Raw genomic sequence first — 26,139 nt, forward strand, 5'->3', positions numbered from 1 at the left:
GGAGCTTGTTAGTGGAAGCAGGTGGTGTGCTAATACAGCTCTCTGACTTTTGAACTAAAGGTGCCTCACATCTATCCAGCTCAGAGTACAGGTGGAATGAGCTCATGTCTGCTGTTTTCATCTGAGTAGAAGTATCATAGTCCAGGAAAACCTGTAGTTTATAAGGCTTCTGAAGTATTTACTGCTGACAAAACATACCAGCTCTTGTGGTTTATGATGGAAGTTCCTGTTACAAGCCAGAAGATTGGATAGTAGTCTTGCAAACAGGAAAGTCTAACGCTATTGAGCTAAGAGTTATCCCAGACTTAATGCAGTCCCAGCAAAGTAACTTAATGGTTTCTTCAGGCATAGTGTATTTTTAAATGTCAGCAACTGCAGATGTATTTTGAGAGAAATTGGAAACCAGCTATATGGCTAAAGCCATCAGCCTGGAAGAACAGCTTCAGCATAACCATCTTTTGTCTATCCATTTTCATTTAGTTCTGTTATGCCTCTGCTTGCTTCAGTTCCTGTTTGGCAGTGATACAGCATACTGTCCGTTGTTAGAAGTTGGGGATAACTACAGAATAAAGAATATTTATTTTTCTTACCTCACATAAATAAAAAGCAATTCATAAGTTGACTTACTTTTCCCTTCCTCTTCTTTTGGAACTGTAGTTGTAAAACTCTGAAAGAAAGCACATCTTTATTCATCCTCTCTAAGCCATCTATATTCACTGTCTGAAGTGAGTTTTCCAGTCATGTTTGGTTGGTTCACTCAACCAAACAGGCCTGTGCCAGAACTGCATGTTTTGCTAACACAATTAGGATGATTGATAGCTTGTTTACTTTTTTTAACTTAAAATTATATACTTGACATGATGCTTCTACTGCTTTCTGGAGGGGTTTTATCTGTGTAGTTGCCTGGTAGAGGCCTACCATGGAGTTGATGTTTAATTTAGAGGCACAGTTACAGACTTGTCAAACTCTTCATTTTACACTGTTAAACTTAAGGTCCCCGCTGCTATGAATTGGGTATCTATTTCTGAATTACTTAGGCTATTAGCAGACCCAAGAAAACAAATAAATTATAAACTAAGCAGCCTGTTTTTTTATGGAAGCTACTTCTTACGTAATCTGAATCTGCTCATAAATTCATGAAAAATTGCAATTTTTTTTGTGTAAAAAAAAAGGACTTAAATAATTAAAACTATGTTTCAGAGTTTAGGGAATTTCATCGGACAGCAGAATTTCTAGTTGTATTTACTGCTGTTAATATATCCTGCCTTTAGATACCACACAGCTGTGGTTGCACAGATATGAAGAGTGTTGTCTTTAGTGAAATTACTCTTTCCCAATAAGGGGCGATTTCTGTATACTGAAAATAGTCAGCCTGTTTTTTAAAGTCACACAGTATGTATTTATTTTAAAGCTGTGTTCACTTGGGTCATTTATATTAATTTCCAGCTCTCTCTATATATGTAAGTAAGGTGGGATCAGCTCCATTGTGTACATACTTTTATGTGTTCTGAATGTTATTGCATATGCATAGAGATCTTCATTCTACCATTACACCAGAAGCATACAGCTGTGTCTACCTAACTGTCTTTCTCAGTATAGTAGTGAAGTTTTGAAACAATTTCCTAGACCAACCTCACTTACCTTGCATTGGTTCAGCTAGCAGGATAATTTTGGGGTGTACAAATTAGATTGCTGTCAGAGAAAACAAAAGCAGAAGCGCTGTTCCAGATGTACCAGATGCACACCAACCCCTAATGGAGATATGGTAAAACCAATGATAGATTATCCAAGCAGCTTTCTGTCATGGACTTGGTTGAAGTGTTCACACCAGGGCATGGGACTAAATCTAGCCAAGCATAATACCCTTAAGCTTAAACAGTGGAGTTGAAAGCAGCTTGGCACTAAGTGCTTTGATCTATTGATCTGCCTCTGCTGCACCAGGTTACTCATTGGTGTACGTGTACATGTCCCCACCTCATTTCAAATGTTAGTGAAAACTTACACCATAGGGTTGCCTTGTCCCCTGCTTTTGAATGTAGTCATGATATTCCAGATTCCTTTCTTCTTCTCTGCCTTTTCCAGATAAATGTTTCATCCAAAAACTTATATTGCAGTCCCTGCTGTGGCATTATTTTACAGGATTTTACTAGGAAGTGGAGAACACTTTATTCCTTGGCATCCCAGACACTAAATTATTGACACCACGATACATACAAGTCAAATTATGCCAAGATCATCTCTAGATATTACCAACAGTCATGTATTTTTGTGAATTTACCGCTACTGATACAAACATCTAGAGAGGATCGTGATGCCAGTCTTCCCTGTCTGTGATGTGCTTCAGGGAGGAATCCCTGTTTCTGGTCCAGTTGATGACCAACCCTTGTTTAGTGAAGAGCATTTTCTGCTTTAGCGCTTTGTGCCTTTGTGCCTGCTCTCCACCAGACCCCTACATGCTACAGACCCCAGATGTGCTACATGTACTGTGCACAGCACACTTCAGCTCCTTGCATCTTACGTGACCGCGCTTATTCTCATCATGGGATTGTGTATGCTGCTTTTGTTTCTTTGAACCTCTAGCAACGTTGCTAAGGGCTGCACTCAGGTCCCCCAGGAGAAGGCTGTCCTGTCACATCTCCTGTTTGCCTTTTTTGCACAACAAGCCTCTTTGCACACCAGACTCTGGTAGAGGCTGCCACAAAAGCCCTGGTTTTCTGAGTAGCATGTGGCTTCCTTCAGGGTGCAAGACCTTTTAACAGGGGGTAGGGGGGAAATCTTTTTAAAAACTACCTTGAGTTGTGAAGGAGTCTTGAGAGAGCTAACTACCATCCTGCTAGGTTTTTTGCTTTAACAGCTTGATGCAGACAATGGCTGCTGCACACCAACAGGTGCAGTGTAGCAAGTGCCTCCTGGGTTACTGTTGGTGGACTGAGTTGGGCGCAGAGCAAAGACCAGATACTGTTGTGCCTTTTCTCTCACCATTTATGCAGAGTGAGGTCTGTCCACCCACCAAATCACTTCTAGGGAGCAATCTAGTTGTTATACTATAGAACAAATCCTAGGAGCAGTGCAGCATACAAGCAATGTGAATGGGGATGGAAGCAGGACTCTCGGGAGAAGCTAGGCTCATGCCATAAATATACCTAGTTGTTTATAAGATGTTGTTACAGTCAGATTTTTTTTTTAACAGTATTTTTCCCCATCACACTGAGAAATTAATGGCATTGTTGCAGTTAATACACTTAAAGTAGATACCCCTTTAATTGTCCTATCTTTTTTTTCTTATGGTCTTCTGTTTTCTTTTTTTCAAATGTAAGGGTTTTACTATTCCTAGTTTTGTTTAAGTATCTATAGAAGCATACCTTTCAGACAGTCATTTCTCTTTTGGTGCATGGTCTCTCACTGTACAGGTTATTGAAGATAACGGTGTTCGAAGGGTTGTGGTGGTTCCCCAGGCTCCAGAATTTCATCCTGGTGGTCATGCAGTGATACACAGGCCTCCACATCCCCCACTGCCTGGCTTCCTTCCTCTTCCAGCCATGATACCCCCTCCACCACGTCATATATACTCACCTGTGACCAGAGCCGGTGACATGGCAACGCAGTACATTCCACAGTATCACACCTCACAAGTATATGGGGATCTGGGTAAGTAGCTTATTGAATATTGCAAGTTCTATCATGGGAACAAATGTTCTACTTATTTCCAGCATCTGTTATGCTGATGTATGGGCTTTGTCAAGGAAGACTTATAGCTTGAATGGGAGCTATAAACAAAAGTTTTACGAGGATACCAGTCTTGTTTTTATTGAAGCTTATTATTCCAGAAGTTATTTACATTAATTTGACTTGTCTATTCAGTGATCCATTAAACACACAAATTATTTCTTATGTGTATCAGTTATAGATTTGCCCAGGAAGCAGTGTAGGAAGTGTTTGTAGCGATTCAATCGATGCCTTCCCCTGAGATTACACATTTAAATTCATACCTGAGCACTGTACTGAGATCTCGTGTCTTGCTGGTATCCTGTTTGAAGCATGAAACAGGAGTTCTTAGTATTGATTATGAAAAAAAGATTGCTATTTTTCATAAAACTGTGTGCATTTACTCCAATGTCCGTATTGAAGTCCGACTTAAGTAATCAGGTGCCACCAACTTAAACTTAATACTGTAGTTGAAGTTGTCTTTGGTAGTGCTGTTGACATCTGCCTTTAATACTATTTAGTGGCAAAGTGTATGTGTCTACTAACTCAGGGGCTGGGTTCTTAGATTAATATTTACGTTTCTGGTAGACTTGCTTTTCTTTAGATAAACTTCTGCTATAAAGCAGGTGCGGACCTTGAAAGACTTTCAGAGAGCAGTGCCAGGTTGCTGTTTTTAGAGAAAGAAGCTAGAAGCTATGGAGGGGGAGACTAAACACAGCTTTGTCATGTTGCTGTAGATGCGTAGATTCTCAGTGTTCTGTGATGCTACTAAAATAATCTAAGAACATCCTCCATGTACTCACTGTGCTTAAATAGTCATGATGTACAAAGCTGTCAGATAAGAATATACCGATGTCTTGATCTTGCTGGGCTTCTTAGTGTTTCTGTATTCTGAAGCTGTACTTATTTCTTCCTTGCACTACTTTGATAACAGTACATTATTTGATGCTCTTTGGGTGCTTATTTATAGTTTTATTAATTTGTTGGTTTCCTGTACATGGCAGTTGTTTGCTTTTAGTTTGCTGAGTTAAGAGATTGGTGTATGATAATTAAACGCATAAAAGATAAAGGATACTTCTTAATGGAATGTTATTTTTTAGATTTCTGCTGCTAAGTTATATCCCTTTAAATATGAATTCAGTGATAATTTGCTAAACTGCTAATGCAAAACAAAAATTGATAAAGTGAGATTCTTTGGTTTGTTTTGTTTTAAATATGTACGTAAGGTGTCCTTGGATTTAGGGAATTAGAGGACTAGGGATGCTTTAATTTGTTACATATATGCTACAGATTTCGTATTTAATTCTGGACCACTGACTTTGGCTATGGCTTTCAGAAGTTGAAGCCCACAGTTAGGCTCCTATATGAGGAATCTGAATTTAAGGGGATGTCGTGGTTTAACCCCAGCTGGCGACTAAGCACCACACAGCTTGCTCACTCCTCCCACAGTGGGATGGGGGAGAGATTAGGAAGAGTAAAAGTGAGAAAACTTGGGGGCTGAGATAAAGACAGTTTAATAGGTAAAGCAAAAGTTGTGCACACAAGCAAAGCAAAACAAGGAATTCATTCACTCCTTCCCATGGGCAGGCAGGTATTCAGCCATCTCCAGGAAAGCAGGGCTCCATCATGTGTAACAGTTACTTGGGAAGACAAACACCATCACTCCGAATGTCCCCCCCTTCCTTCTCCTTCCCCAGCTTTATATGCTGAGCATGACATCATATGGTATGGAATAGCCCTTTGGTCAGTTGGGGTCAGCTGTCCCAGCTGTGTCCCCTCCCAACTTCTTGTGCACCCCCAGCCTCCTCGCTGGTGGGGTGGGGTGAGAAGCAGAAGAGGCCTTGACTCTGTGTAAGCACTGCTCAGCAATAACGAAAACATCCCTGTATTATCAACACTGTTTCCAGCACAAATCCAAAACATAGCCCCATACTAGCTACTATGAAGAAAATTAACTCTATCCCAGCCAAAACCAGCACAGGGGAAGAAAAACCCAGAAGTGCTTAGAGCATGGTAGTTCTTTAACAAGAGCACCTAATCTCTAATGGTAGTGAAAATCAAATTTCTAAATAGTCACAGCTGATCTAGTAGTCCTCTGTCAAATTTTCTGGGAATTAAGCTGATGTAAAAAACCAAAAACTGAAAAGTTCTCTAGTTCTGTGATTTTATCCTTCTTGCAAGGAAGTTTTTATTTGATCTTGTTTTCTGTACTTCCTAGCATATAAGGAATGACAAATAATGAACTGCATTCTTCAGACTGAGTGATCCAACTTACCTGAAAGTGGACAAACTCTATGCTGGTTTTGAAGGATACATTTTTTTGAAAGCTTTCATAATTTATTATAGACAGGGTTACACTGAGGAAAGAGTTGGTACCATGTGGTAGACTTTTAAAGTCTTTAGTCAGTAAGCTCTTTCTAAGCTTAAAGGTGAAATGGTTAAAAATGTTAGAATTGGACAGAAAAGTTCACAGTCTGCAGTTTAAATTTTTCATTAGTCTGGTACTGACTTTTTTCCAAAGCCACGTTCTGACTTAGAGATGGGACTTTGGTGATACTGCAGCAATGCCTTGGGTTACTGTGTACAGGTATAGTGTACTTACAAGACCTAGTCATACTGTCTTCAGTCTTTTAGTGTCTTTCTGTTGCCCTATGCTTTTGTGGGGTTTTCCCCTGTTGATTTCTGCTGAAACACCTTTAAAGTAATAGAGTTGTAGTTGCATTCCAAAACTTAGAACTTCTGTATTTTTTTATTCAGCATTAGAGCAAACCTCCTCCCATGTAATAAAGTAGCACATTTTTCTGTGTTGACTTTATCCTATACCTTACTGCTCAAGGAAGATTATAGGAACATTTTAAGAATAATTTTTAAGTAGAAAAAAGATGTGGGAAGGAAAGATTACACTTTCTCCCCTAACATGTTGTTCATGTCCAGTTAGTGTATATTAGTTTACCTGCTGGACATTTCAGTTTTCCAGTAGGAGTAGAGATGTAATTTTACACACAAGTGTGCACTTCACGCACATAGCTTTTTTTAATAGATTTTTAACTACATTCTGTTCTTAGTGATTATTTTTAATTTTTTTCTTTTTTACTTTCATTTAGATACTCTGCCTGCTCATGGAAGATCCAACTTCAGAGATGAAAGGTCTAGTAAAACATATGAAAGGTTACAAAAAAAATTAAAAGATCGACATGGAACTCAGAAGGATAAGTTAAACAGTCCTCCATCGTCTCCTCAGAAATGTCCTTCTCCTACAAGTGAACATAATGGACTTACAAAAGGACAGGATGCAGCTGGTGTAAGCACAGGTTCTACCAAAAGCAAGTCTTTGGGTAAAGGAAAAAGCAACTCTCAGACAGACACAGAAGTAGAAGGTAAGTGTTAACAAAAATAATATATATATGTAGTGCAAGTCCAGTGTCTGGCTGAGCATAGCATTTGTAGATAGAACGCCACACTTCGACAATCTTAAAGTTAAGTAGTAGTCCATAACTGCCCTGGCTTACATAGAATGGAGTTAAGGGCAATTGACCCGCTCCTCATATTGGAATGATGGGACTAAGAGAACAAAACTACTGACTTGCAAGTATCCATGTAGATTTGAGCAAATCTTATTAGTCATACTTCATAACACTGTTTAAAGAAAAATCTGTGCTTTGTCCAGAGTTATTGGTGCTTACATTTTGAGGAATCATTGAATATTGATGGCCTGCTTGATATTGCAGAAGACATGTAAAGAAACAGGTGTCTGATACAGGAAACCTACATTCAACTTGTTAAAGAGGAATATTTTGTAACAGAGATACTGTTGTTATATGAAATCACATAATGCCTGTCCCAACCAACTCATTATTGAAAGGCCTTTGTAGAAAAAGACAGGTCCTCACACTAATCGGTGTGAGTTCATGTTTTCTAAGACTACCGTAGAGAGTGTGTTTATTATTAATACCTTTATTTCACCAGAAATCTTGTGATCTCATAAATGGACTGAATTCACTCAGTCTTGGTCATACAGTCATTCTTGAATCTGATGATGTGTCACTAGGCAACTTTCAGGTCACTGGCATAGCACTTCAGATTCAGAACAGAACGTCAAAGACTTGTCATCAGCCAAGTAAAATTTTCTCAGAATAGGGAGTTGTAACTAGTGATGCTGAGGGAAACAAACCATGATTTTCCTCAACTCATTGAAGTTTGCTTTGAGATTATGATTTTGTGCCAATGTATACTAGATTGCTGTAGACCAAAAGGAATGTGAAGAAAGTATGTCTAACTAAGACCAGAAAATCTCAACCTAAAAGAACTGTTTAAAGACGTGTAGATGGTACCCTGTGAAAGCTTAGTACCAAAGGACACCTTTGAGATACAGCCTGAATTCAGAAGTTGGGAACTGTTGCTCCAAACTTGAATGAATACTTGTCACTGCAGTTCCAGAGTGGCATTTGTCTTGGCTTCAGTTTGCTTTCTGTTAGTTGGTATTTGTCTGTGAGCTAACTTTACCAAGGCACAGGTGATAAAATGCACTGTTGCTTACATATGTTACGAAAATTATGTTAACAGTTCCTTAGAAGTATTTTATATGAAAAATTGAAAAGTCCACTTTTCAAAATTATTTATTTCAGGAGATATTTGGAGAATTATATACTGTGACTTAGACTTGTGATAATAAACAGAAGTCAGAAATGCATTTAATTAGTTATAAACATAGAAATATAAAGTTGTAAATAGATTTCACATGTTTTTTAAGGAATTTTATCAGGCTTTGTTTTTCTTTTATTTTTTATTTTTAGTTTAAGGCAGGTTATGTGAATTAAAAATGCCTGGCCACACCTTCAAAACTGAGTAGCCTGTTCACTTACACTATTGAGATAATAAAATTTTAATATTGTGTGAGACAAAGCACATAAAACACTTCTCTGTAAACTTACTGAGTCCTCTGTAAAGCTCAGCTATACCTTCAGCTGAAACAAAACACCTGAGATTCTTTCCCTGAGATGTAACTGAAGGCTAAGCTAAAGTTTTCCCTTGCAATTGAGGGAGGCCAACAGTGTTACCAGTAGTCCTCCACATGATGTGCAATAACGTATTTAAAGTACTGTAACTTGACTGTGTCTGCATCCAAAGAGAAATCTATAGGAGATAGCCAAGAGCTTAACTTCTCCAGAGCAGTAGTTTGTTTAAAGTCATACATTAATAAAAGATAACCAGACTTTCTGTATTCCATTAAATCATAGAACAGATTTAAAATAGTTTTTTATGAACAATTTCTTTGGGAGCTTTTTTGGTTTTATGTTGCTCTAGATGAATGCAAGTTGGCAAGGTGTTCTATTTTATACATGCTTTATTCTATGCACAGTTGTTGAATTTGAAGAGCTATTTCAGTGTAAAGTCACTGAACAATATTCATGGGTACTTCTTGTTTGCTTTGATTTTGTTTTTTAAGAAAAGGATGAAGAAACAAAAGCACTTGAAGCGCTTCTTTCTAATATAGCCAAGCCAGTGGTAAGTAAATAAATCTTTCCATAAAATAAGAATGTATCTGTTGCTAGTTTATACAGTTACATCTCCTTTTCTCTCTCCAAGTTGAAAGGATCTTTAACCTCCCGCACTAAAGAAAACTCGCTTAACTTCCAGTCACTGAAATGTAAATGACCAAAGTAATTTTTAGTATATTAACATTTATGAAGCTAAAAGTGTCTTGGTATTTACTATGTGGAATTCTTCTTCTTCGCCACTCCATGTAATCTCAGTATTAACAGAATTATAAAAAATATATATCGAAAGAGCTTGTAACATTGCCAGTAACATAATGATGATGTTTAACATCATCTGTTACTGTAAAATCTGTTGTCAATTTCTTGTAACATTGTTTAATTGTAACTGTTCAGGAAACAATTTTACACACTGGGTATCTCTAGGCATAAGAGATACCTGATGAGGTTTTGCAAATTTTTATTTGAAAAGTAAAGAAAAACTATGGCAGATTTCTCTGAGAATCCCTGGCACCTCCAGGGAAGAGGAACATAAAATTCACTGAGGAAGGTGACTGTCAGCAGTGGGCTTCTGACTTACCTGCTTAACAATCTACCAATTTCTTTTCGGTTTGTAAAACTGTAATTCATAACCTCTGTGTAGAGACTCTTTAAAGCTCTGTTGCCAAATTTAGGAGTTTCTTGCATTTTAGAACAGACCTGTGTTCTTGTCATTCATCATGTGGACCTTCCCTGGTCCTAACCTTTCTGTAAGGATTTACACAGCTTTTCTAAAAATCTGCACCTCAATCCTCAGTCCACCAGCTTGCTTGAGTAAAAACAGTCTCTGTTCCTTATTGTAAACCACAAAAAGTCCATGCAACTGAAACTCCAGGAGGAGCTTGCCATGGGTTTGTCCAGTCAGCTACTTCCTCCATAATGAGGCACTCTGCTTTTCATCCTTTGTCAGTCCTCAGCTTACCATACCCACACAGGCACACACACACATCACATAACTAATAAAGAAGATAAAACTTTTATGGAAGGAAGGACGTGCAGAGAAAAGAAGATGAAGAAGGAAAAAGGGTCAGATGGAATGATCATCGGACTTCCAACATTGCCGTTCATCAGCTACATACCTTATCCCCTCCCAGACAACCTGACGCTGGTTTTAGTGCCCCAGTCTTGATTCTTCTTTTATAAGTTGCATTACAGGCTGGTGAGGAGAGGCTGAGAGAGCTGGGACTATTTAGTCTGAAGAAGAGAAGACTCAGGGGATGTTACCAATGTATATAGATACCTGCAGGGTGAGTGCAAAGAGGATGGAGCCACGCTCTTTTCAGTGTGCCCAGTGTCAGGACCAGAGGCAATGGGTACAAGCTGAAACACAGGAGGTTCCCTCTGAACATCAGGAAACACTTTTTTACTGTGAGGATTACTAAGCACTGGCACAGGTTGCCCGGAGAGTTTTTGGAGACTCCCTCTTTGTAGATAACTGAAAAGCTGTCTGGACATGGTTCTGGGCAGCTGGCTTTAGGTGACCCTGCTTGAGCAAGGGGGTTGGACCAGATGACCTCCAGGAGTGCCTTCCAACCTCAACCATCCTGTGATTCTACTGTATTCCAAGGGCTGAGCAGAGATTGTAATTACAGAGGATGTCCTGAACGCTTGGCATCCTGCTGTGTCCAAGCATCAGAATGGATTAACATGTCTTCAGTGCCCCTCTGTCTTTGGTGGCTAAGCAGCATGGCCATGGAAGCTATCTGAATCAAATCCTATAAGAAAGGGTTGAGAGAGCTGAGATGAAGAAATGGAAAGGAGTTAGCTGATCCTAGCTGTTGCTGTGGTGTAGATAGTAGCTGGGACAGTCAAGTTCAGATGCTCTTAACAGGATGACCTTGGCAATTGGAGCTAGTGGAGGGGCAATAAAAAGAATTTTTGGAGAAGAAGCTGGGACTGAAAAGAAAGCTTAGGGATATTAAACTGTGGGGGAGAAAGGAAGTGAGAGGAGAAGAGACAGCTCTGACAAGGGGCATAGGTCTGAAGGACAATCAAGACTTGAGGGATCCTAAAATAGATGAGTGTAAGATGGGAAAATGAGACCAGGAATAAACAGAATAGTAGGTGTGAACTATTGGAAGAACAAGATGGAGAGCAAGTAGCTTTTCTGTTATTTTTACAAGCAGATGGGTAATGAAAGGGTGATGGGAGTCAGAATGTCTTGTTAGTAAGACTGAGAGTGGTGGGGATAGTGAGCAGTAGTAGCAAGAGACTGAAACTGCCTGAGAAAGATGACGATTGGTGAGACAAGGATACCAGAACTTTATTGAGAGACTGAAGGGCTAAAGTCTGGGGTGGAGTAAACAAGGAGTACAGACTGGAATGAGAAACTGTTGATTAGAACCAGACTTCGAGAAGGTGGAGAGAAGGGGTCAGAAGGGGTTATGGCTGTAAGAAATGAATGTAAGTCTACATCTGATAGCACTGTTTTTTATCCAGGACCTGGAATGTAATCCAGCTTTCCCACATCTCATCTTTCTTCTGACAGCAAGTACTTGCAAAGTCCTACCAGCAGGTGTTTTGTTTTGCTGCCTGTTGTTTCACTGCCCAGCTATTCATCTCATCTCCACAGATGTTAGCAAACACCTATTGCTATCACTCTGTTAGACCAAGCAGTAGAGACTTGTGCAGTGGATCTAAAGGCTCCAGGCTTGCTGTGGGATGATGCTAGAAAGAATTTAAGGGAGTCATTTGCTATTAAAAAACATACATAAAGAAACAGAAATAATATACACACACACATTCTAGGAAAATATGCATCAAAATACTGTTATAAGAATTCTGTTCCATTCTGAAAGTGAAGCAGGAAAGATTTCATACTAATGCTGGTTCATTGTGTTCAAGATTACAATTGTCTTTTGGTTTTGTTTTGTTTTGTTTTTTTAACACAGCAACATGCTGTTCTTTCTGTATGGTCCCTGCCATTCACTGTACAAAACATACCTGCTTTGGGAATGGATCAGGGCTGCGCAGCTAAAGGGAGTGGTGTCTTTGACCCCTTTTGACTCTGAGTCATGAGAGTCTGTCCCAACAAGGGAGCATGTGCCTAGTTTAGCCACATACTGCATCAGAATGGATGCAGAAACAAATTTTGCTGCGAGGTTAGCTTACTGCAAGATCGTGCTGTCACTGGGGCATGCTGGACAACAGTGTTCTCGGCAGCCCTCAGATCATGAGTGCCCGCTATGTCCTTCTTAACCTTGTGAGAATGTGGATGATCCTTTCTATCCTGACTAGAAGTAGGGGGACCAGTTCTCTAGACAAAGTATGCACAGTCCTCTGCCAATGGTCAGGGCCATCCAAGTCTGGGGTGTCAGTGGCTGCTTTGCCAAGGGGAATGACAACTTTGAGCTTCCTGGGGTGGTTAGAGTGAGACTGTGAGAAGTAATGAGCAACAGGTGGTGTCTTCTGCTGTGTTGCTAATGACATACGAAAAAGCAATGGAGTGCCAGTACTGTCTTGTTTTCTTTCGCTTCCTTCCACCCTCAACACTCAGCCGTCCATGCCTTTTAGGTAGGCACACCTAAAAGGTGTTTCTCCTCCCCACCATGTCCTTATTTGAACATCATTGCATGTAGCTGTGTGCCTATGAGCGATCTCTTTGCAGACCTCAGAAGACATCACAGGCTTAGGCAGTAGTAGTCTGCTACAGACTAGACAGTGTACACAATGCAAAAAGGCAAGCTTCCAGCACTTGGAGAGGCTTATGCTTTACAAAAGCAAGGGACTGTCAGGGCTATGGGTGGGTGGAAGACTAGCTGATGTTGCAGCTTGGCGGGGGAGTGTGACATGATAAGAGAAAGGGAGGCTGTGTTACCTACTTAGGCCTTGCAGGATCAGAAGCAACCCTCCCACAGTTTCTCCAAGGAAACATTTTCCTCACCCTCCCGCAAGTGAACCAGGAGATTGTGGTTTTTCACACCTTCTGTTTGTATTTCTCATCAGAAATATTCCTGCAGGTTTTTGATTAACGTTTTGCTTGAAGCACTCACTGTGGGGCTTGTGCCATTATGCTCTTCTTGGTGGATCATCAACACCCTGTTCCCTGGTTGAACTTCAGTGCTGGCACAGGCAATACTGGATACTGGCTGTGGTGGTAGTCATATGATCAGATGATCATACAGGTGCTGTTCAGTACAGTGTCCATTGCACCATATCCTGCTCCAGAAAGCCCAGAGTAGTGCTGAAGGCTATGACTTGTCCTGGGCTGTTCCATGTCTTAATGGCCAGGTCCAGGGCATGCACATCTAAATCAGGTGGTGGGCTCCATGGTGTGCTTTCATTCACACATCTCTCTCAGTTCTGTGCAGTACGGGGCACTTGAGCTTTGCTGCCTCCAGACTCCCATTAAGTGTTTTTATGAACTTGTTCTCATTTTCTTAAACTTTTGCCTGTATGGATCCCCCATCCTTTCATACATGGCAGCGTTAAGTCAAGTTGGTAACATGGTACTGCCACCAGATGACCTTTCCACTTAGGGAGGTCTTGAACTGTCTATACCCAGATGTAAGTTGGAGTGGCTCTGCATATTGCACCATGCTCATTCCTCAGCGTTTGAGCAGAGTCTTCACCAGCTGTCATGTCCATTAACCGAATAGCAAAGCAAGCAGAAGAGAAGACCTGAAAAGGCAAAAGCAAAATCAAGAATGGAGCACAAGGCTGAGTATTTAATAAGGAGAGGCAATAGGAACTCAGAATTTTGAGAGCTGGTTATATAGCATGTAAATCCCTTGGGAGAGCATCATGTTTTGTGGTTCATGCACGTTCTGTGTATGCTTGCAGGCTTTTAGAATGTGATGCACCTCACTCACTGGTCAAGTACCTTGTGTCACTGTCTGAATGCAGTCCAGTTTGCACATGATAAAACTGCTTTTTTGTTTGACCCAAATGGCAAGTGTAGCATAGTTAATGAGGAGATTCACTTGCGAGCTGGACTGCTAATGAAGACATGCCCATCTCTTAGTTTCCTCAGTGCTAGGGCCTGATTCAGGTATTGTACTCTGCTTTGCAGAAGCACACAGTGCTCAGAGCTGCAACCAAAATCAATTGCAGCTGCTTGAATAAGCATACAAAGTAATAACTAATGCCACGTTTTCTGCAAAAGCTGTTCCCGAGTGTCTCAGGGCACCTAAGAATAGTGGATTCTTCTGATCTTAATCTTTGTTCTTCAAAAATACTTTTTTCCTCCTTTATATCAGAGAGGTTTTTTTGAATATATGCTAGTGTTTTGTGCTTCAGAACTGACGGGAATTTCTAAAACTTTAGTAATTCTTTTCCATAATAGAGCTCTGGCTAGTGTTCAAAAAGTCAGGTATTGGGATATTATTGAACATCAAGGATAAAGGACAATACTGAATAATCACTTCTTAAGCAATTGGTAATTACTGTCATATGCTTGCATCATGTGAAGCTGGAGTTTTGTGTTAAAATAGTATATGCTGATGTAATCTAAGACTCCCATAGTGCATATACACAATAGAGAAAAGTTTTTTACAGGAAATCTTCATTTTAGCAATTCTTAATCTTTTAATACTTTGCTTTTGTCCCTTTTTAATAGTCTTGCAAGGAAGAATATAGCTGAACCTAGACTTGTCTTTAAGAATCATTCTCTTAGCTGAAAGTTGAATCTGAAAAGCAGTACCAACAAGCAGTACTCGTTTTATGAAAGAGTTGAAAAGTACTTAAATTACATTCTCTGATTCTCTCTTGTCAGTGCTTGCAGGTGTGATTTTTTTTTTTTTTAGCAACTGAGAGTGGTTGAAAATATTATATGTGAATTTACTGAAAAGCTCCAGAACTTTATGAAATATGTAACATCATATAGAGTGTAGGTCCAGAAGAAAAACCTTGATGTTACTTAGTCCCACTCCTACTGCATTTCTTCTTTTTGTCTGATTACTGACCCCTCACACATAAGCTGTATTTCTGGGGACCCCATAGTCCCCCACCCCCATTCTCTGGGGTTGCAGAAACAAAGAAGATAGCAACTTCAGGGGGATTCAGGTGTATGAGGGACAGGGTTGGAAATTATTTCCAGTATTTATACCTGCCAAAGAGTTAAGTGTTGTAACTCTTGTTCTGTTCTTCTGCCCGTGAGCACCTTCTTGTAGGCTCTCGGGTACCTGCCTCTTAACACTTGTTCTGTAAACAGTTCACTCCCCGGTGCTCCTCGGCAGGGCTTACTAGTTTAGGCTTGGCTTCTTGCAGCTTCCTGATTTAATGTGAGTGTATATCACTGACAGGGCACCAGTGGTTTAACCTGACCACCTGGTTTATTGCAGACCACTCAGTTTCACTGGGCACCATCTACTGGGCCTAGTGACTTTGGTATGGGTTGTAAATTTTCTAGTCCAGCAACAGAGTTACATAAGATGGATCCGGATTTATGCCTCATTGCAAATGCCAGATGGAAATGACTGTTAAATGCTTCTTTCTTTCCCATGTTACATTTTACAGTTTTAACTTCTACATCCACGAATAATAGAGCAGTGCCTGACTTAGAGATTTCCTGATAGATTTTTTTTTTAATATCTATTTGTCTTTAATCCTGTTATCTGGTTTTGTTTCATTGACTCTTTTAACTTCTCCTGTAAATTCTGTTAAATCATAGCTTATTGGCTAACACATTTCTTCCTTTTCCCCATATGCATGTGTGTGCCTGTGTATCTATACAGAATTTATATAGTTTTTATACATTACAGCTTTTATGCATCATAAAGATGTCCTTAATTCCCAGTTTCTGCGAATACTTTTCACTTTGCATTTCTAATCATGTTCAGTTCCACAGACTGTTGCTTTTAAGCTTCGGCAAACTGGCCACAGCAAAGCTTCAGCTCTTTATAATATTCTTTAGTCACATACTCTGTTTACACAAAGTAAAACAACCAGAACAACCTACATAGTCACTGATTTTTAGCTTGGTACATAATACTGCTTCATTGTGTTATAGTTACTGTGTTAACAGTTGTCATCCATTATATTAGAAGTCTTGTGGAACGTTTACGTGAGTTGACCAACAAACATAGCCCTGGGGGAGTAACTCAGGAAAACAGTTTTTCATCCAGAGACTTAAGAACATTTCACCCTGTTCTCTATTTACATTTGTTGGTATATAACAATTTCCACTAATACTCTGGGTTTAATTTTACTAGTCAAAGTCCTGTGAATTGTCTGTTACTCTGTAGTCTGTAATGTTGTCTTTGATCTCCCTCCCACTCTTCCTTCTCTCTCTGTAGTGAACAGTTGAAACCTCTAATCTTCTAATGTTCCAATAAGATGAAATGCCACCTTTCACTCATACGAACTGCATTACTTCTCCGGTGTAAAAGGAAGTAGACTAAGATGTGTCAAGAGAAATGTAATGTCAAGTGTATAAGGCAGTTTGGCATTAGTAAACCGTTAGATGGGATATTACGTGCAGTTCTGGGCGAAGCACTAAAGACAATGAAACAGTAGGAGATGATAAGAACAGTCAGAATGATCAGAGATTTGCATAAGTGAGGCAAGACACAAATCCTAACAGTCTTCAGATACATAAGAAACAACTGCAGAAAGGAAGGGAAGATCTAACGTTCAACTCCATGGTGGCTAGGACAAGTAGGATTAGCGGGTAGTAAGAAAGATACTGCCTGGACATTAGAAAAAAATTTCAACTGTTAAGAATCATAGAATAGTTTGGGTTGGAAGGGACCTTTAAAGGTCATCTAGTCCAACCCCCCCTGTAGTGAGCAGGGACACCTTCAACTAGATCAGGTTGCTCAGAGCCCTGTCCAGCCTGACCTTGAACGTTTCCAGGGATGGGGTGTCTACCACCTCTTTGGGCAACCTGTTCCAGTGTTTCACCACCCTCATTGTAAAAAATTTCTTCCTTATATCTAGTCTGAATCTACCTTCTTTTAGTTTAGAACCATTACTCCTTGTCCTATCGCAACAGGCCCTACTAAAAAGTCTGTCCCCATCTTTCTTATAAGCCCCTTTTAAGTATTGAAAGGCTGCAATAAGGTCTCCCTGGGAGACCTTCTCTTCTCCAGGCTGAACAACCCTGACTCTTTCAGCCTTTCTTCATAGGAGAGGTGTTCCAGCCCTCTGACCATTTTTGTGGCCCTCCTCTGGACCCGCAAGACAACAGGTCCATGTCTTTCCTGTGCTGAGGACTCCAGAGCTGGACACAGTACTCCAGGTGAGGTCTCACAAGCACAGAGCAGAGGGGCAGAATCACCTCCCTCGACCTGCTGGCCACACTTCTTTTAATGCAACCCAGGATACAATTGGCTTTCTGGGCTGTGAGCACACACTGCTGGCTCATGTCTAACTTTTCATCCACCAGTACTCCCAAGTCCTTCTCTGCAGAGCTGCACTCAATCCCTTCATCCCCCAGCCTGTACTGATACTGGGGGTTGCCCCGACCCAGGTGCAGGACCTTGCAGTTGGCCTTGTTGAACCTCAAGAGGTTCACATGGGCCCACTTCTGGAGCTTGTCCAGGTCCCTGTGGATGGCATCCCCTCCCTCAGGCGTGTCAACAGCACCACTCAGCTTGGTGTCATCTGCAAACTTGCTGAGGGTGCACTCAATCCCGCTATGTCATTGATGAAGATATTAAACAGTAACGGTCCCAATATGGACCCCTGAGGGACACCACTTGTCACTGATCTCCATCTGGACATTGAGCTGTTGACCACTACCCTCTGGATGCAACCATCCAACCAGTTCCTCATCCACTGACCAGTCCACCCATCAAATCCATATCTCTCCAATTTAGAGAGAAGGATGTTGTGGGGGACTGTGTCAAAGGCCTTACAGAAGTCCAGATAGATGACTTCTATAGCTCTTCACTTGTCCACTAAGAACAAGGTAGCTAAACACAGGACTAGATCATCTTACAGTGGACTTACTACTCCTGGAGCATAGTAGGTCCTCCAGGAAACTACACTTCTTTACTTCAGTATGCTCTGTCACTTTCTGCAACCCAGTAGGGAGGGATTAAGATTGTCCAAGAGGGAGCTTTTACCACCCCAGATGCTTCCCACAACTCCAAAGACTTCCAGAAATGTACTGAGGTGGTTGTAGTTAGTGTTAGTGTAGTTTGTGACCACATCAAGATTATAGTGGAATTTCTCTTACCAAACTTTGAATTGTGTTTCCAAGAACTTCAGTGGGTAATCTTACCAGCATTTGATCCCTTTGAGGATGTGATGTATAGTCCTGTTAGTATATAAGGGCTTAGTGACATTATTTCCAAGACACTGAGGCTCATCTTGTTTGATTTTTCCTCCTTTCTGTTTGTCTGTTATCACTAAGTCATCTTCTCTCTGCTTTATTCTTGAAGTTGGCCCAGTCAGGTTTTTAGTTCAGTAGATTATAGCAATTTAAGAGCACCCATTGTGAAGATAGCATTTTGATTCTGATACTCTGGTAATAGATTTCCAAAAGCAATTATTCCCAAAATAGATATATATTACAGTCATATTGTAAAACTAGTCATTTCATATAATGAGATGTGTTTTCAATTCTCTTATGAAATGATTGGAAATAGTAGGCGGGTGCAACATATAAACCACAATAGCAGACGTGCAATATTAATGAACACCTATAAATTTCTAGACGACTTCTGTAACGGATTCTAAAAATTTGTAATCACATGCACGCACCCGTGCACTCACCTACAGAAATATGGGCATCCTCAGCCCCTTGCAGCACGTGTGGGTTTCAAGCAGCACCCACTCTTCTGGGAGTGTGGGTGCCCCTCACTGCACGTCTCCTTTGGGAGATGTGGGTGCTTTAACTTTGCATGTAACTGTGTTATTCCCTAAATTCTGTTGTTCCCTACAATCTGCTAATCCATAGGCCATTGAGAAAGCTCTCCACCAGGTCACATGCACCCACTCGACCTGTGGGTCCCTGCCTGCTGCACTGCAAACTGCTGTCGCACCAGCTGGGGTGCAGCTACACACAGCATCCATCAGGCCTGGATGGAGGTGGCAATGGTGGCAGGGCAATTTCTCGCACTGTCAGGCCAGGTTTTGATCATTGTTCTGTTCTGCTCCAGCATCTTTTATCCCTGGTACAAATTTTCATGCTGCTTTTATACTTCTGAAGCTGATTCTTTCTTCATTTCAAAAGTCTCCTTGTGATTCCGTGGTTACCATGTAACCCACCCGAGGGTCACCACCTTTAGCACAAGTCTGCTGGGGCAAATGCTTCTCAGACAGTTGGAGTTGTTGCATTCACACACACTGTTTATGCTCATATTTCTGTCACACCAATTGTTATCCAGGCCTTTCTGCAAAGGGTGGGCTGTGCAGGCAAGCACCACCACAGGAATTCTTTAGGACATTGCCTATATATATATATATATATGTGTGTGTGTGTATATGGACCTTGCGAGCATGCCTTCATTGCAAGGGCCTGAGCTAAAAATACATTATATGTTGTAATATTCTGTTTGCTAACAGAGTACTAGATTAGAGCCTGAGGTAGTTGTATCCCTATTAATATCCTGATCAAAAACAATTTGCTGGGATAGTTAACCAAATAGATTCTAATCTAATGGGAGAGTCTACTTGTCGCAGTCATAATTAAATGCCCAAAGCAGTTTCTTTATGTACCTGCTACAGTAATGCCAGTCATTTTGGAGAAATTCCTGAGCTTCTATACATTTCATATGAAAACCAGGTCAGCAAGAAGGTATTAAAAAAAATCACAGTACAGGTCATGTAAAAAAAAATCTGAAACATTGTCATTCAATAAAATGACTGATTCACGATATATGCTTGCCATCTCTTGTGCTTCATAAATTATACAGTCATTTTTATGTAGCCCACTAGGTGGCATTTGTAACTTAGAAGTTTGTTTGCACTCAAGCCCTGAGCCCTAGGATTGCAGTTTTCTCATGACACTTCTTAGATTTCCAGCTTGATTTCCTTTGTAAAAACTAATTAGTAGCTATTAGATCAGTATAAATACTCTGATATGATAATGCTGTATGATTTTCTTCGCTTTTATTTGGTCATACGTGGCAAAGCAGCATTTATATATAATAGCATTTAAATGGCAGAGGTCTCAAAGTTGTATTTCTACAGGTATCAGACATTCAGGCAAGAACGGCACTGCTTATGTGGTCCCCTCCATCCAGTGATACCAGAGAAGATGCTGACAAGAATGACATACCGGATGTTTATACTTACGAAGTGATGATTTCAAATACAGGAAAAGATGGAAAGTACAAAACTGTATACATGTAGGTGTATTTAATTGCTGCTGTATTTTATTTAATTGCTGTTGCATTGAATTATGTGGTTTAAAACCTCATTAAAAATCTGCCCGTTGTCCAGAGATTTAAGTAATAGCAGTTTTGTGCAACTTGTCTTTTGAAACAAACTACTTTTTTCAGTAGAATTGGTTCTGATTTATTACTGAAGTCTCTACCGTGAATTAGAATGTAAAGACTTTGTTCTTAGATGTTGGACGCATGTTTTAATATCACTTAGCTGTATTTCAACCAGGTGCACTAGAAACTATGGGTTCTCAACTAGTGAGATATACAAGAAGTGAGAAATACAAATTGTATTTGTAGTTATTTACTGCAGCACATGCTTCTGCTCCCGGTAAGGTTATCCCTCCCTTCTTTGAAAATGCTCTTGGTAAGAGACAGTCTTAAGATATGAAATGAAGTAAGTAGATCCACACAGAACACAACTCTAGCAGCAGCAAAACAAACAAAACTCTTCAATTCTTTCACTCCTAATGCAATGGTTTTCAATTGGTTTTTTTGCAACTTGGAGAAATATAACAGATAATTTACCATTAAGGGTGTAGAGCTCTCTAATAATTATAAATCTTTGTATTTAGCTAGTTTATCTTAGTCACCTTCCATGGATTTCTTAGCAGCAGTTGGATATCCCTGTCCTAGAAGCTTAGAGGAAAAGAAATGAGCTTTGCTAACGTAAGCTGATGTCAGTAAAGGCAGACTAATAGATGTCACTGAGGTGCCTTTTCTGTTTACTGGTCTCTAACAAGTAGGTACATGCAGTCATTTACAGTTTTAGATAATAATTTTTGAAAGGCTGAACTGAGCTTCTAAAGGCCCTAGTACTTCGATGTTTTTTGTGTAATAAAATACATGGGTACGCATGCAGCTGATCTTACTGAGTAAAGAGGAAAATAATTATTTTTTAAAAAACCCAAACAAACAGAACAACAAAAAAGACCCAAAACCACTGGGGCAAAACAACAGGAATCAAATGCGAGAAGCCCCTAAAATTCAAAGATAAATGCATTTTCATTTTACTATATTTAGCAACAGAAACAAACTGTTAGCAAATATATTTTGTAGAAGGAGTGTTAGGTGGATGGATTAGATGATGTGTGTCTTTTTATAAATGTATGGGATTCTGAAACAGTCTCTTAAACCAAATCATATCTCTTTCCAGTGGAGAAAAAAATAAAGTTACTGTAAATGATCTCAGGCCAGCAACTGATTACCATGCAAAGTAAGTATCTCCTCCTCTATTCATTAAATTCAGTGGAAACGTTTTAAAAGTTTTGTTGGATCTGTGTATCTGCATAAGTCTTCAGAGATTCTGTACATCTCACCCTCCTTTGAGTCACAAATCAACTTTTTTGGTGTAGCTGACCACTCAGTCCATTTTGGAAAACTGTTGCGCCCTCATCCAACATCCATGCTCTTTACTTCTCATGTCATGCCACAACAGTGACATTTTTCTGCCCTTTGAGCCAGGCACAGATGATGCTTGCTTTCTCTGTTTCCCAGAGGCAAGCAGAGGGAGGTACCTTGCACAGGAATATGCTCGCTGCTGACCACCTGAAGGTCAGGTTCTGCTGCTTTTGCTTTGCTCCAACAGACCAGTGACTGACCCCATATGCATTACTAAATGTGCCCCTAGCTCAATGTAATTCTACCCTTCTAGCAGAATTTGCTGCTTTACGATGTCCTACTGAAGAAATAGCATAGGATTGGGAAGTAGTTAGGTGGTGTTCTTCCCTCCTTTTTTACATATTGGAGGGTTGTCTTATTTCTTGGTTTAAAAAAACCAGCATGAATACAGCAGTTTATAAATATATAACATTGTGAAGGCAGAAGTGAAGGCCACCTTAAAAGTACTGCCTTTTCAAGAAATAATTGCGAGTGGAGGGCGCAACTTTTTAGAAGTGACTGAATGTGCAGCATGTGAGGGATTTGCCTCTCTTGACTGTGTGGAGAATGCCAAGACTCCTGTGTACTGACCAGGGAACCAATTTAGAGGCAGCTGGTAGGAAGCACAGGGAACAGAAGTGTGTCTGAGTAAGGATCCAAGTCAGAAATGTTGTGCCTCTTTCCACATGAACTTTAGAACATCAGCAGTAGGGAGGAGGAGGATTTCTGTTGTGTAAGTCTTTTGATTAGCATTTGCTCACATGGGAGAGCAACGTTCCTGGTCCTTGGTGTGAGGGGGCCTGTACTTCCTACTGCTGTTTTCCAGGGTATTGTCCTGGTTGCTAAACTGGAAGTAAAAGAGGGTTGATCTGTTCTTCATCACACACCTCATTTAATTTGGGCCACTATATGGCCTGCAGCACAGGTTCAGGAGAAGGGTGAATGATAAATTGACTCAAAGCTCTTCATATGCAAGTGTTTTCCCTGTGATTTCGTTCCTGCTTTTAGTAGTGTTTATGCACTTTGCCCAACAATGTTTAAATTGCAAATGCACGGAGCATAAGGGTCAGAGCCTAGGAATTTTTTTTCCTATGTAAGTCCTTTTTTATCAGGCTACATTCAGATTCTTTCTTGCTTAATTCTGGTCATTGTAGAGAACGCATGGGAATAGGTGACTTAGCCATCTAAGCTCTGCCTGAACTAGGAGTTAAACAGAATTCTGCCAGTGCAAACACTGCCCAAAAAGGTGAAGACCAGAAGGACTGAACTATGAAGATAACTGACAAATTACATATTTGCAACTGTATGCAAGCACAAACAACTTTGTGTGCAACATTAGTCACTGTTCAAATGCCTCCCTCTCCCTGTTCATGAAATCTACAAAGCCAAATTTCCTGCGACTTGCTGTTCATGCAACAGAACATGAACATGTAAGGGCTTTTCCATCTTCAAAAGCAGGCCACACAGGTCTTATACCAGTGGTCAGAGGGAAGGGGTTTTGGGGGTTTTGTTTTTTCTTTCAAAGGAACAGGTGAATCAGAAGAAAGTAATGTGCAGGTTCACCCAAGGAGGAGACAAGGCATAGGTACGCAGCTGAGCAGGGAGAGCCCAGGGGAGACCAGATAATAATCCTATATTTAATTTTGGAGAAAAGCTATTAGAAAAACAAACCATTTCTCTTTGAGACAGAAGCAAGAATTCACGCTTCTGAAGTACATGGAGAGCTAATTGATAGCCTTCCTAAACGAAAGGACAGAGTGAACAGAACCAGCAAGGTATTGAAGGAGTGCAGAAGGTACTCTGAAAATATATCAACAGCTTCATTGTGCTCATCTGCCGAAAGCACTTGCAGAGGAATAATTATTCATAGTATCAATTAATATGTCTACAACAGATAATGAGTCTGCAAGGTGTTACCATTATTTCCCAACCAAAGTACAGACAGATTTCAAATGTAATTGTGAGACTAAAGCTGACTGATGGTAATGATGTACATCCAAAGTAAAGGACTCTTTTCTTTTGCATTACTTCTGTTGACCAAGGTGCTTCCACCAGTTATTTATTTATAACAGTGATATTTTAATAATGAGGTAGCAAGGCAGTAACGTAATTCTGAATACTCAGTTTTCCTTGGAAACTGTATATACAGATTTTGAAGGAAAATTATATTGGCTCTTTTCCACTTTAGAGTCCAAGTAGAATGCAACAGTGTAAAGGGGAGCCCTTCGGAAGCAGAGAGTTTTACCACAACAAGTTGTGAACCTGATGCTCCAAATACGCCCAGGATAACTAATAGGACCAAAAATTCTCTTACTCTGCAGTGGAAGGTAGGAATTGTTTAAAAACCTTTAAAATGAATGTTTTAAGCTCTTCAGATTGTTTCGGATTTGTCAATAAAATACCAGGTCATTGAAACGGAAAATTTTTGTCAAACGTGCTAATTTCAGTCACAGTTCTGTGACTGGAAATACATGTACTGGATTAAATGTGGACTTCAGTAAAAACAGAAGGATTCCCAGAAAAGCAGGGAGCCTTTGTAGATAAAGTTACTGAGTTCGAATGAGAGACAGTTGTTCGAGTTCCAGTCCCCTAATGTACCGTGGAACCAATTTCTTTCTCTCACTGAACGTAGGGTTGTTTGGGCAAAGCAAATGAAGTGGTCTGGAAAGACTGAGATTTGAGCAGACCTGCAGTCTAGCTGCTCAGAAAAATACGGTAGTACTGCTGCCAGAATAATTTTTCAAGGTCTAAATTAAAAAAAAAAAACATAAACATGATACAAACATTCATTGGATGGAGACTGAACTAGGACTGTCTTGGCAAGTGAAACAGTCATATAAGGGGAGCATCATTTGCTCTCCACTGGTCTTGTCATGATTTGACCTATACAAGCATTTTTTCCTTAAGTGGTCTTGTATCCAGTTAGAGCTCTAATTTTCTTCTTTTCCTGTTGCAGGCATCTTGTGATAATGGTTCTAAAATCCACAGTTACCTTTTAGAATGGGATGAAGTAAGCAAGTTATTCTATTTTATTTTTAATTTTGTAGTTTTTTAAAAAGTAGTTGTATGTGCACATCAAGTTGTATGAAAATTATGACTTCTGTCTAGAGGCACATGACAAATATGTAATTCCTGAAGCAATTATGAAAAAATGGTTATTGCCCAAATTTTTTCTTGGGGAACATAAAATAACAGGATCTTAATTACATGATTCTGCCACTCTTAATAGTGGCTTTTTCACTTGTAGTCCAATACGTCTTTCAAGAGATGACACTGAAGGATCATTTTCCTCTAACGGTCTTTCCTTTGTACAAAGAGGGTGGATCTACTGTGCTCCTGCAAGCATCTTCCAGTCCCTACCTGGAAAGCTATTCTGAGATGGCAGAGCTGCAGAAGCTCCATGGCTTTTTTCCTTCCAACCCTGTGGAGCTGGGAAATGGAAAGGAAGGAAAAAAGCCTCTAATTCAATACATATACAAAGTTTCATCTACTACTACCTCACTATATGGGAGATTCTTGAGTTATGGTTCATTTCAAAAAATGAGTTTACTTCACGTTTGTGTTACTTTAATTGATGGATGCATATATAATAGGGTGAATAATGTGATTAACTTATTCCTTTTTAGGGAAAAGGAAGTGGAGAGTTTTGCCAGTGTTATTATGGCCAACAGAAGCAGTATAGGATTACTAAACTATCACCAGCAATGGGGTACACCTTTAGGCTAGCAGCCAAAAATGACATGGGAATGAGGTAACTATTATTACTATATACATAAATACGGAATGCATATGCATGCATGTGTGTGCTTGTTCAGGAAAAACATATGATGGCATTTAAAGAAAGTCTTTTGTCCAACTGGGATGAAATAGAATATAGAATAGTTAGTTGGAAGGGACCTACAATGATCATCTAGCCCAACTGCTTACTTAATTCACAGTATGTGATTGGATTATTTGGTTTGCAGATTACCTGTGTACTATGAACCACTTGGCCCTGCTTGAGCAGGGGAGGTTGGACAAGATGACCTCCAGAGATCCCTTCCAACCTCGCTATTCTGTGATTCCCAGCATAATGCGTTTTGTCCAGGCATGGTATGGCTGCATACTACAACCACTATGTTACGTGCCTACTTACCATATAAACGCTACAAATCTCTGCCCCTCTTAGAAGCACATAGTACAGCTACTTCTGCCAGGCTTAGCCTCATTTCCTGAACAGCCTGCTCAGACACTGGTACACGATGCCG

The 26,139-nt window shown here is 40.1% G+C and overlaps 1 protein-coding gene across 7 annotated transcripts in view; it reads left to right on the forward strand.

Annotated features, from left to right (window-relative positions):
* The window catches only part of FNDC3A (fibronectin type III domain containing 3A), a 129,678-nt gene that overhangs the window by 71,083 nt on the left and 32,456 nt on the right, over nucleotides 1–26,139 (forward strand). For all 7 annotated transcript variants that reach the window (XR_012040417.1, XM_072850228.1, XM_072850230.1 and 4 more), the window contains 8 exons: nucleotides 3,411–3,648; nucleotides 6,810–7,082; nucleotides 9,152–9,210; nucleotides 20,319–20,476; nucleotides 21,669–21,728; nucleotides 24,081–24,219; nucleotides 24,849–24,902; nucleotides 25,519–25,643. Coding sequence is in view for 6 of the 7 variants with exons in the window: in XM_072850228.1 (XP_072706329.1) it covers nucleotides 3,411–3,648; nucleotides 6,810–7,082; nucleotides 9,152–9,210; nucleotides 20,319–20,476; nucleotides 21,669–21,728; nucleotides 24,081–24,219; nucleotides 24,849–24,902; nucleotides 25,519–25,643 (1,106 nt within the window). In the remaining variant the exon portion in view is untranslated. The remainder of the gene's footprint in view (nucleotides 1–3,410; nucleotides 3,649–6,809; nucleotides 7,083–9,151; nucleotides 9,211–20,318; nucleotides 20,477–21,668; nucleotides 21,729–24,080; nucleotides 24,220–24,848; nucleotides 24,903–25,518; nucleotides 25,644–26,139) is intronic.

This window comes from Ciconia boyciana, chromosome 1 (genome assembly GCF_034638445.1).
Source record: "Ciconia boyciana chromosome 1, ASM3463844v1, whole genome shotgun sequence".
NCBI lineage: Eukaryota > Metazoa > Chordata > Aves > Ciconiiformes > Ciconiidae > Ciconia > Ciconia boyciana.